This window comes from Ochotona princeps, chromosome 16, assembly GCF_030435755.1.
Source record: "Ochotona princeps isolate mOchPri1 chromosome 16, mOchPri1.hap1, whole genome shotgun sequence".
NCBI classification, from domain to species: Eukaryota; Metazoa; Chordata; class Mammalia; order Lagomorpha; family Ochotonidae; genus Ochotona; species Ochotona princeps.
Genome location: NC_080847.1, coordinates 9,480,168 through 9,492,723, shown reverse-complemented (window position 1 = coordinate 9,492,723; position 12,556 = coordinate 9,480,168). Strand labels below are relative to the sequence as shown.

At 51.9% G+C, this 12,556-nt stretch overlaps 1 protein-coding gene across 1 annotated transcript in view; it reads right to left on the bottom strand.

Moving 5' to 3' along the window:
• Positions 1–10,037, bottom strand: part of FA2H (fatty acid 2-hydroxylase) — a 46,581-nt gene extending 36,544 nt beyond the window's left edge. Inside the window, exon 1 of the mRNA XM_004584029.2 lies at positions 9,640–10,037. Within this exon, the coding sequence (XP_004584086.1) occupies positions 9,640–9,909 (270 nt within the window). The 5' untranslated portion in view covers positions 9,910–10,037. The remainder of the gene's footprint in view (positions 1–9,639) is intronic.
• Positions 10,038–12,556: the final 2,519 nt, after the last annotated feature.

Here is a 12,556-nt window from a genome sequence, read left to right as displayed (position 1 = left end):
CCCTCTTGACAGCCTGCTACGATGCCTGTGGTGCCAGGAGAGGCTTCCAAAGCCAACACCTTACCCCGTCTCACAGTCTGACCTCCAGCCCCTCATCCCGAGCAAGGGCAGCTGCCAGGAGGCCTGAGCGTTCAACCTACTGATTAATCAGTAACCAGGCCTCCGGGGAAGGAGTCACGTGTCCCGAGAAAGAGCGACTGCTCCCCTCTGGAAATCTCCCTCACCCCGGGAACACACATCTCCACACATCATTCTAGAAGGCAAATTTACCAGACAGCAGAGGCCAGTATTAGGCCAGTTGCAAGGGCAAGAGGGTCCAAAGTCACATGTCACCCCTCCCAGCTCAGAAAGAAATGCATTTCTTCTCTCTTGGCAGAATCCCATCTCTAAGATTCCTCTGCCCTGGGTGGGCAGTGGGAATGCTGGGAACCTGCGGCTTCCTACATACATCCCTCCTGCTTCAAAACATCCAGATGGAAACCTTTATGACAATTCCTTTGAAACATACAAACTGCTAGGCAAGGTTCACTGTTCGTCCTACCACATTATCTAAGTGTCCTTTATCGGAGTCGCTGAAGATTCAGGTGGCAAAGGGCAGCAACCACCATCTTCACGTGCAAATAAATACTCCTGAGTCAGTGGATCGTTTATGTAAGTCTAGTCCCTGCTTCCGCACCAACCACCTCCCCTCCCAGACTGGCTCAGCCCACCCAGGTGACAGGAGGGTGGTTATCATCTGACAACACACGACGTTTACACAACTCAAGGCAGACTGAAAATCACGCAAAAAGCACAGATTTTGTGACATCCATGCTGTGACAGAGAGCTGACTGGCTTACAATGCCATTTGCCAAGTCCAGAACCGGCAGAGTAGACACTGAAAGGTGACTTGCACAGAGTGGGGCCTTCTCCAGGGACTAGCCTGTGGACCCAAGGACCCAGAGGAACCCTCGGCCCTTAAGCATGCTTGTTCGAATAACCCTGTTTACACACAGCTGTAGCAGAGACCTGCATGAGCACAAAAACAACGCCACTTTAGGCTTAAAAATTGGAGTCCAAGTCAATCTTCATTTTGAAGAATCATTTTTTAAAAAGAGCTAATTATCCAGCCCTCTGTCCCATTTTCTACAAAATTTTGATCTTCATGCACATTAGACATACTGCACAAATGAATTTCTAGTCTAGGATCCACAAGGCTTTCTACTTAGGGGCAAGGAACAACAGAAAGTGTTTCTTATAGCACCCTGACTCCAAACAAACATCTTTTTGTAAAGATTTATTTTTATTTGAAAGGTAGATTTATAGAGATATAGAGAAGGAGACAAAAAAAAGAAAGATCTTCATTCTGCTGGTTCACTTCCCAAATGGCTGCAATGGTTGGAACTGATATGATCTGAAGCCAGGAGTCTCTTCTGTGTCTCCCGCACAGGTGCAGGGTCCCAATGTATTTGTCCATCCTCTGCTGCTTTCCAGGTCACAAGTAGGGAACTGAATGAGAAGGGAACAGCTAGGGCATGAATCCGCATCCATATGAGATACTAGTGCTTGAAGGTGAAAGATTAGTCTGTTGATCCACACCACCAGCTCCAACCTAAGCTCTTCACTTGGTGTATCCGAGATACAGCCCAGTATTCAGCTAAGCTGGGGCCACAGGAAGTCACAGGAGTTCTGCCAAGGACAGGGCCACCTCATTTCTCCATATAGTATATCTCTAGGGACAGGTTCCTGGACCGGTTTTAAAAACATGAGGGCTCATGTCTGACATAGCGGCTCAATTGGCTAATCCTCCCCCTTCAAGTACCGGGATCCCATATGGGCACTGGTTTACGTCCCGGCTGCTTCACTTCCAGTTCAGCTGCTTGCTTGTGGCTTGGACAGCAGCAGTGGAGGATGGCCCAAAGCACTGAGACCCTGCATCTGTGTGGGAGACCTGGAAGAGGCTCCTGCTTCCAGATGGGCTCAGCTCTGGCCATTACGGCTATTTGGGGAGTGAACTAGAGGATGGAAAGTTTTCCCTCTCTATTTCTCCTTCTCTCTGTGAATCTGCCTTTCCAATAAAAATAAATAAATCTTAAAAGAAACAAAAAAGGGGTGGGCTTTGATGTACATCAGTAAATGGTGCCCTGTTGCACAGACTTTATCCTGCTAGGAGACTCGAACTATACTCTAAAAGACTGCAGCAGCCACTGGTTTGGGTATCTGAGAAGGTTCTGGAATTACACCCCTGAGCATACTGAGGGATGAGCATACAAGGGTTTGGGGCCTTGAGGGGGCGATTCCAACAGGAGGGCTCCGATCCCTAGAAAAGGAGCAGACTCAGCCCTTTGGCCCTTCTGCTCTGTGAGGACACACATGTGGGTGTCCTCCTGGAAGCAGAGAACACCCCTCAGCAGACAGCAAATCAGAGCCTATGCTCTCCAGCCTCCAAACTCAAAGAAATAAATTTGCTTATAAATTTGAAAAGAAAAAAAGTGTAGAGATGCTTATGAACACTGAAGTGGGTTACTGGCATTTAGAAGTTACAATCTAAATGCAGCTATTCCAAGAGACTCCATTTTCCATAAGGGAATCTGAACTTCATATAAAGCTGAGAGCGTCCAACTGGGCATAGGAGCAGGGAGAGTACTAGAATTCTACCTCCTCTTCATTTTAAATGTGCAATTACAATCACTTTACCTTGGACCTGGCGCAGTAGCCTAGTGGCTAAAGTCCTTGCCTTGCACGTGCTGGGAGCCCATATGGATGCTGGTTCATATCCCGGCAGGCCACGCTTCCCATTCAACTCCCTATTTCTGGCCTGGGAAAGCAGTGGAGGACGGTCCAAAGCCTTGGGACCCTGCACCTGCGTGGGAGACCCGGAAGAAGCTCCTGGCTCCTGGATTAGGATTGGGTCAGTTCCAGTCACTGCAGTCACTTGGGGAGTGAAATCAGTGGAGTCAATCAGTGGACAGAAGATCTATCTCTCTGTTTCTCTTCCTTTCTGTGTATCTGGCTTTCCAGTAAAAAAAAAAAAAAAAAATCTTAAAAAATGACTACACCTTCGCAAACATGAACCAGGTTTGGTATAGACTGAACAATTCACTCTCATCGCAAGGACTGTGTCGGGGCATTCTGGACTCCTGACTTTGCTGGAACAGACCTGAAAACCTGTACTATAGTTAAAAGATCTGCTTATCTGGAACTGCTATTTAAGTACCCTATGATAGACTGTCAAAGTGAGGTTACATTTGGGGGTGATACTGGTCGCAATGCTAAGTTTCCTCAGCGCTGCCAAGTTGGTAAGCCTCCAGTGCCACAGCTCTGTCACAGGTGACAGAGGGGAGTGTTGAGTCTGCCACCCACCTGGGGTGAGCACCAGGCTGAGCAGACAGAGAACCCCCATTCTGCAACTACACTCTGTAGGGAAATGTGCAGGAATAGGTACCACGGTCACCGGGACCTGAAACCCAGGTGAGCTGGGGCAAGCCAGCAGCAGCCACACGGCTCTCAGCAATGTGCGCGCTTAGCTGAGATTTTCTGTGGTTAACTTCACTTCTAACCCTCGCTAGGCCTCATGAGAAATGTAGCAGCAGCAGCCTAGTATGGAAGAAGTTTTGTCAGATTGGCTACGAAGGCCTGAGGGAATGAGTGAGATCCACCTGGTAGCCTCTGTCACTTTCATCAACTTCCAGTCCTTTTAGGTAACAAAGAGGAAATGGGAGAGACTTCCTCCAGCCCTGCCATTTTAATTCTTGAAATATCCTGCATAAGCTAATATTGCCACTTTCCCTTTCCAGCATGGTGCTTAACCCAAGTTTTCAATTGTGCAAATATTTCAAAGTTGTATCTCAAGATTACCATATGAGGTGTGTTTATTGCTCAATTTGTCTGTATGGGTATCCTCTGGGTAGGATGACAAGACAGAATGGGTTAAATTGGGTTCCCAAGTGCTTTATCCAAATGCTTATCAGTTCCTGTTGTCATGCACAGTGCTAGCTCTATGTCCTAGAGACACCCAGATGAGTCACACCGTTCTAGTCCTTCAGGAGAAGACAGCTTAGTAGGCAAGATAAGACATGGAGTGACTACATACCAAATAAGGAAGAATGTTATAAATGCTGTCAAGTGGGTACAGGTGCAGTGCTGTCTGAATCTAGGAGAAGGTTAAGCACAGCTCTGGATGAGGAGGAATGGAAAGTCTGCTGCAAAAGAGGGAGAAGGAGAAGCTGGACTTACAGGATCAGGCAAGAGGGAGTCACTGACGAATGAGCAGCACGACCACACCTAGCCAAGTTCTCTTTCGAAGGGTTCTGCAGGGCTGTGGCAGAAGTAGGCTCGTGGTTGGGAAATTATTCTGGAAGGAAGACGAAGGAGTCACAGGTTCCTGCCCCCCACCTTCTGCCGGCCCCTCCCCACTTAACTTTGCATTTCCTCCTCAGCCACCTATGGATTTGCTGGGATAGAGCAGGCAATGGAGAAAGTTGCTGTTAAGAGTCGGGGAAGACACTGATGATTTCCTAGACAATTCTAAGTGAACATTACTGTCTGGTGTTCATCTAAAGCCGAGAGGCGTGGCACAGTGGCCACCCTGGGAGTAGGTGCAAGCCCACCACAGGCGCTAGAAGCATTCCACATGGTGTTCTGGGCAAAAGGGCATTCGACCAACAGCCCTGGGTCCCTCCTCCAACAGCCTGGGTCCCAACATCTGCAACCTGTGTCTACACCACCTACTGTGTCCAGTGGGACTTTGCTCATATATAGTTAGGATCTGGAGTGGGGAAGATCATCCAAGTGGGCCCCATGTCATCACACATGTTCTGACATGTGGAAGAGGGAAGCAGGGCACTGGAGAATGCAGCAACTGAGGCAGTGCCAGGGTGATGAGATGGCTGGCCAGAGGCCAGGAGCCACAGCAGGCAGGCGACTTCACCAGAATGCAAGAGGGTAGACCCTCCCTGCATCTCCCACCCCTAGCCCAACCAAGCTTCCAGAAAGAAGGAAGGTTTATTTTTGACTTCTGACCCCTGAAATGTAAGGGAGCACACCTGTGCTGATTTAAGTCACCCAGTTTCCACTGAATCATTACAGAAGTAATAGAAAGGGAACTCGGGTGGGAAACCGACAGTGTATGGCTTCTAAGCAGGCAGGTGGAGAGAGACAGAGCATCAAGGATGGGGCAAGGATCAATTGGGTGGGAGCTGCGTCCAGTCAGGTAAGACAAGGTGAGATACGACTGCCAGGTCGAGGGAGGCGAAGGTCCTGGTGATGCTAGACAGGGCCATTCTACAGACGAACAGGGTGCTTGTCACCTGTGTGTCTAAATAAATGAAAACCACATAAGGACTACTAATGTGTGTGTGCTGGGAGACAAGATGGGAAGGGAACAGAGGCATCAGCTTGGCCATCCCCAGGACCTATTTCTGGGGACAACTACTCTCACGTGTTCCTACAATTCCTGTTTTGCTTTGCCCCCCTGCCCAAAGGAATAATTTTTGACTTCCTCTTGCCCCCAGTTCTGAGTCACAAAGCCTCTCCACAGGCTGATTTCTGTGTGACACCACGGAACCCGCATTTACCGCGGAGAGCACATGGAAGTATGGTGACCTGGTCCTGAGTGCTCTACCAATGGGTTCTGGCTCATCCTAAGCGGACAGTGCACTCACTGGGCAGGCAGCAGGCCAGAGCTAGGAGGTTCCTGGCAGGCGAGGCAGGAGAGTGACTGCTGATTGGCCAGACAGGTCCCACTGGGAAGCCTTCATGCTCTTTTGTTAGTCCCCTCTTTGCAATGGGCTGGATGAGCAAGCTGACCAAGTATCATCTTTTGTCTCAACGTTTAGCCATCTCAGCTCAGATGGCTTCTAAGTGGAGCTGTGTGACAGGCATTACGAGGGGCCTCAGGTACGACTCCCTGCCCAAAGCCTGAGATCTCCCTGTCATCCATCCTAGTGAACTGTTCAGGTCCTGAAGCTCCAGCCAAATCCTAAAGCCTCGGGGGGGGGGGGGGAAGGCGGGAGCTGTGAGTAACTGAACCTGTGTACTTCCCAGCTCAGAGAGATGTGCTTGCGGGGACTGGGATGTGGCACTCTGACCTTTCAGCAACTGGGGCTACCCCAGCAGCACACCTGGGGCTGGGAGGCTTGCCTTTCTGCAGATAACTGCCAGGCTAGAATGATCAGATGTGTGCCCCTGTACGGACTCTCAGGGTCTGTGTGCATGAAGTGGGATAATGTGAGGCCCTTCGTTAGCTACTGTGTGCAGGGCAGATTTGGGGTTAGTCCAGAAGCTGTGGCATTCTCATGGAATGACCAAATGCACATTCACACGTGCACACATTTTTTTCTTTTTTGTCAGTCCCAGGAAATGACCCAGAGAACACAGGGATTTAGGAGGCTGGTATGTGTTTCAAAGTGTGGTCTGCACGGCACTGGGGGTGTCTACATCGCCAATACTGTGCACGGCATGAGCATGTCTTCTTTCAATATGTCTGGGCTTAAACTGTGTGTGTATCTGGTGATTTCTGGAAGCAGGAGTTTAGTGACTAAGGTATCTGTCTCCCCATGCCCAAGTGCCTGGGCTCAACGCATTGTTCTGGCTCCTGACTCCAGCTTTCCACCAGTGCACACCCTGGGAGGCAGTGATGACAGCTCAAGTGGCTGTGGCTGTAGGAGACCCAGATTGAGTTTGTGGCCTCTGGGTTTCAAACCCAAAGCAATCTCAGCCGAACACAGGCCCTTGGGGAGTGAGGCAGTGGATGGGAGCTCTCTCTTTGAAAAAAAGAGAAGAAACTCAACACCCACCAATGATGTCACTGGTATTATCATCTAGGATGAGTAAATGATTAAAAGTGAGTCAATCTAAAGGTAAGTATTAAGGATAATGATTCAAGAGGTATGCCAATTCAGAGAGAACTGCTACAGTGACTCATCCATGACCAAAGCCTGGAAAATACAGTAACAGCCTGCAAGGAGTTGAGGCCCCAAATCCTTTTCTGACCTCTTTTATAGAGAGGGTCAGTTGCAATTCACATGAGCTTTGTGCACAGCAGCTGGGTGTGCTGCAGTTGGAAGAACACCCCTCTTACCTGAGCTAGCAAGAAGAGGGCCCAGCGTTAGTCATGATACCTTCACCTGTTCAAGGTGGGCAGCTCAATTTCTCTAAAGTCAAGGCCACAGTTCTAACTGCTCATGTCTCATCTCTCGTACACTATTTGACTCAAGGAAGTTGGACTAGTGCATGTGTCTGTGAGTGTGAATGTGTGTACCTGGTGTGTGTGTGTGTGTGTGGCAGAGTGGGATATGGGGAAAACAAATGGGACCAAGAGCACAGGTGGTCCCAGCCAGTGATGAGGCTAAGGAAGAAGATCCCCTAGCAGAGGCACCATTTGGGAATGAGTCCTTGGCCACAGAGCTGGCTCCTGGCCCTTCCCTGATGCTTTTGACACTGTAGGAGGTGCCTTGATCTCAGTGACTATGGGCAGCCCTGATCCACAGAAGGAGAGGAAAGAGGTGGAGAAGGTGGCGTGGGGATAATAGAAGGCCTGGCCTTTATCCAGCCATCTCTCTGAAAGCACATCCAACCCTAGCTCTCTCCCCCAGTTTAAAGATAATCCCATTCTAGTTCCTGAGTTGAGATCTGTAGACAGAAGCTAATGGACACCTGAAGCGTATGGCTTATGTGGTTACTGGTCAGGTTTGGCCCCATGGGCTTGCATGGGTGTTATGTGCAGTCTTTCCCCACCTCCTTGGGTTGTGGCTGAGCAGTCAGAATCCTTGCAGTACAAACCCCTATTGGGACTCTTGGGGTAATGGGTACTCTTTGCAGGAGGAGGAAGCACTTGCAAACTTGGCATGCCTTCTGGATCTGTTGTGAGGACGAGGTAAGGCAAAGGAAAGCTGGGCCAAAGCAAACCCTGGTGCCAGGCGGTTGGCGGAGGTGGAGCCCTGGAGGGGGCAGCTGGCCAGGGTGATACTCAGGATGGTTCTGGGATGACAGGCCACATCCCACAGTTCCTGACTTAGGACATGCTTGCGACGCATAGCCAACGCCAAGAGCTATCACAGGCCTGGCAGTGATGGTTTCTCTTTCTCCCTGTACCTGTCTGATACCCGTGGCCAAATCTTCCACATATTCAGCATGACCTGACATTGGCTCCCGCTGCAGGCTATGTCACCTATGAAACCTCCCAAGGCCATGTCCTCAGTCACAGCGGCCGCACCGCCACCCACACTGGTCTCTTGGTCAGTCTCCTCCATCCCTTTGAAGCACTGCGGTCAGGACACCCTACCAAAGATGCAAATCTGACCACATCTTGTCCCTGCTTAAATCCCTTCCCTGCCTTCTCAAAGTCAGTCTCACGATCATGTCCCTGCAGGAGCCAGCCCCCATTGACCTCCTTCCACTTGCCTTGCCTTGCCCACCCACTGCTCAACACTGAGGTTTGATTTCCGTCCAGTGATTGTGCAGCTGAGTCCTTCAGAGCCTTCGCACATGCTGTTCCTTCAAGGTGGAACATACTTCCCACCATGCTTTGCCTGGTCTAGCCCTGTCTATTAACCAGCTCTCAGTCTAAATGCCATTCTCTGGAGAAACTGCCCCTCCAGGTGCACAGGCCGCTAGATAACACTGTGTGGCACATCGACTGTCATGTGACCAGCTTGGGAGCGCCAGGAGGACAGGAGCCATATTCATGTTGTTCACCGGTGCCTGCTCGTGCCCAGCGCAGGGCTGTTGATCCACACAGAGCCCAGTGAGTAACCAACATGACATGAAGAGTCAGGCAGGACTGACCCACAGAGGAGCCCCATGGGGAGCAGAGAGCAAGCGGGAGGACCTGGCAACTGAAGGTCTAACAGCACCTGATGTGTCCAGCCATGAGCTGCGAGAAGTCACGTTTGGGGGCTCCCTGCCATCACCAGTCCCACAGGGGAGGCTGGGGTTCACACAGAGTGAGCTGGCCTGGGGGTCTGAGTCTCCCTGGGCCCATCCCCCTCATCCGAGAGATTCTTGGGAGAGAAGGCAGCCTTCATTTCGCCTTTTCCACCGACCACACTGATCAACTATCTGCCCTTGGGCACAACATCAGTTTCCGCATCCTAGAGACAGGTAACAAACTCCACCCAGGACCCCCAAGACATGGCCGGGACCTCTCCGTCCAGGCATTGAATGAAGCCCTGCTACAAGCCAGCACCACATTAGGGAGTCCAAGCTCTTTGAGGGACTTTCTGAACCGTGGCCCTTGGAAGTGGAAGCCAGGTGGGATGGGGAAACCGAAGGACAGATGAGCCTCCGAACTTATCACTCCAACAGGAATGAAGGAACAGTTGTGAAGAGGGAGAGGCAGATAAGGGAAGAGGAAGGAAAGCCCCGGCTTCTTGGGGGCGCTGGGGCCGGTACTGGGGGCCCACGCCATGGGAAGGCAGGGGGCTGGCGTTAGCAACGACTTGGAAGGAGGTGGGAGGACTAGCGGACAGATGCGGGAGGGCCAGGGAGACGGCTGGGCGAGCTGGAGGGTGCAGAGAGGAAGGGGCCCGTGACCTGTTCCCTGGAGACAAGAAGCAGGAACGTTGCGAGGGGAGGGCAGAGGGCTGGCACCTTGGATCCTCGCTTGGGACGTGATGGGGGAAGGGAGCTCGGGTGGGTGTGACCCCAGCCGGCTGTTACCTGCGGGTCCCCGCGCAGCTCGCCCACGTAGTACTGCTCCAGCCAGCGGCGCGCGTTGTCAGAGTGCTTGTGCGGAGGTCCGTCCAGATCTGCGCTGATGTCCTGGCCCGCCCGCGCCCGCAGCAGCTGCTCGCCCCCCGGGTGGTGCCGCGCGAAGTCGGTGAGGTCGTAGAGGCGGACCCCGAGGCGGACCCAACATGCGCCGGCCGCCAGGCGCCGCTGGACCTCGGCGGGCGAGAAAGAGGCGGCTGGGGGCGGAGCGGGGGCCATGGTGGGAGACCGGAGCTCGCTGCTCGAAGCCCGGGCGTCTGCTCGGCGGCCGCCCAGCGCGCCTCTAACATCCCCGAGGCTCGGGCCGTCGCAACGGGCCGGCAGCCACCGCACCTGCTCATTTGCATGGTGCGTTCCCATTGGCCGCTCGGCAGGACGCGGCCAGGGCCCCTCCCTCTGTCCATCGGCCGGCAGGAAGGCCCCGCGCACCCGAGTGGGGGTGGGCCGGGCGCCGACGCTGCCAGCCAGGTGGCCCGGGGCAGGTAGAGGGCGCGCCAGTCAGGTGTGTCACTTAGCAGGAGGAGGGCGAACGGATGCAGGCGGAGCAAGTCTCCCGTCACAGGTGGCAGACTGGACGGACGTCCTTGGTGAACGTCCGTCCGCAAAGCTGAAAGTAAGAAAGAGCAGTGTTGGGTTCAAGAGAGGGAGAGGTGGAACGAGGACCTAGGATGAAGCGAGTGAGGGATTAGCCTCCGGAGCAAGCTTTAAGCGCGCTCCACACTCAGCAGTCACGTAACATATTTCAAAGCAACATTTTCAGACCGTCGTTACACAACCTGGAAGCACTAATAAAAAATGTCACTGAGTACTTAAAAAATGGATGAGATGGTCAACTTCGGGTGTGTATAATATGTGTGTATTTGCAACAATATACAAATAGAGAACGTCTTAAAAATATTGACTGGGCCCAGCGTGATGACTCCGTGGCTAAATCCTCGCCTTGCATCCGCAGGGATCCCACATGGGAGCTGGTTTGTGTGCAGACTGTTCCACCTCCCATCCAGCTCCCTGCCTGTGACCTGGGGAAGCAGAACAGGACGGCCTAAAGCCTTGGGAACCTTGCACCCACACGGAAGACCAGGAAGAAGCCCCTGGCTCCTTGCTTCGGATCAGCTAAACCCTGGCCGCGGCCACTTGGGGAGTGAACCAGTAGACAGAAGATCTTTTTCTCTGTCTCTCCTTCTTTGTAAATCTGACTTTCCAATAAAAATGAATGAATCTTTTAAAGCATCATATTGACCAATTATGAGGCTAGAGGGGGGATGTGCATCGCTTGGTTAGATTTACGACTGGTGGAGCAGGGTGGTGCAAGTATGGAGTGGGATCCTGGTTTTTCTTTAAGACTTGGATAGTCGGCTTATGGTGGAGCTTTTGCCTTATTTTAAATCCTTAAAGCAGTTCATTAAAATATTTATACCTATTATCAACTTTTTTTATTGTACCATTATATGTTTTGTGCCCAGGGCTAGTCCCTTATCTCCCCCTCTAGTCCTGGTCCCTATGGGAGGACCCTGGGTATGTGGGCGGACGGGGAATATTGTCTGATGCCATCGAGAACATGGGCCTGGAGAGGGTGCCGGCTGGAATGTGTTTATCATCAGAATGTTGTCTGGATCGGAGAAGAGCTGCACCTGCTGTCAGTGCGAGGAATCCCCCCCTAAACTCCGCATTGCAACCACAGCCTTCTCTTGAGGGGCCGCCCTGTGCGGCTGGCCTTTGCTGCTCTAGGAAAAGGAGTCACTCATGCCCATGTCCACATACTCTCTCCTTCCCGTCCAGATCTCTTTGCGTTCCCCCTCAGGGAGTAGTAGAGTTCCGGTGACACCCTGTGTCTGCCATGGGACTGCTGCCCCCTAGTCATGCGGGCCTTATGGCTCTGGTATCTTGGTTCTCTCAAGCAGTGAACACATGAGGAGTCACGCTTAGCCCACATCCACACCTGCCCTGTTCCAGGGAGCTGCCTGTGCAGAAGCATCTGAGCGCACACACACTTCCTGCTCACACTATCTGTGGGGCTTCCCTACTTGGATGTCTCACCGTTGCCTGAAGCGATCATTGTCCTAAGATAATCAGTTCAGCCAGCATTCAGCATTGTGACACTTTCCTTCTCTCTCCCTCCCTCCTTTCTCACTCTATTTTACTTGAAAGGCCAACTTACAGAGAGAGAGAGTGAAGCAGAGAGTAATCTTCCTTCCGCTGGTTCATTCCCTAAATGGCCGAGGCTGAGCTGGGCTGGAGCCAGGAGTTTCATCTAGATCTCCCAAGTGGGTTCAGGGACCTAAGGACTTGGGCCATCTTCCACTGCTTTGTAGGAGCATCAGCCAGGGGAGGTGGGGCAGAATTGAAGCTGCTGGAACCCAAACTAGCACCCATAGGAGATGTTGGTATTGCAGGCAGGGGCTCAACATGCTGCACCTCAATGCCAGCTCCAATACTGTTTCTTGCCCTAGGAATTCCACTTCTAGAAGTTTGGTCTTGGGCAGATACCATATCAGGATGTAGGAGCAATTTCAATAGCAACACTGTTGACTGACTATTAAAAAACACAGGGCCCAGCGTGGTAGCCTAGTGGCTAAAGTTCTCACTTTACACGTGCCAGGATCCCATATGTGCGCTGGTTCATACCCTGGCTGCCCCGCTTCCCATCCAGCTCCCTGCTTGTAGCCTAGGAAAGCAGTGGGAGACCTGGAAGAATCTCCTCACTCCTGGCTTCGGATTGGCTTAGCTCCGGCCATTACAGCCACTTGGGGATCGAATCAGCGGATAGCAGATCTTCTTGTTTTTCCTCCTCTCTGTACATCTGACTTTCCAATAAAAATAAATAAATCATGATTAGAGAGGACTAATCAAATAAGTTATGGAATAT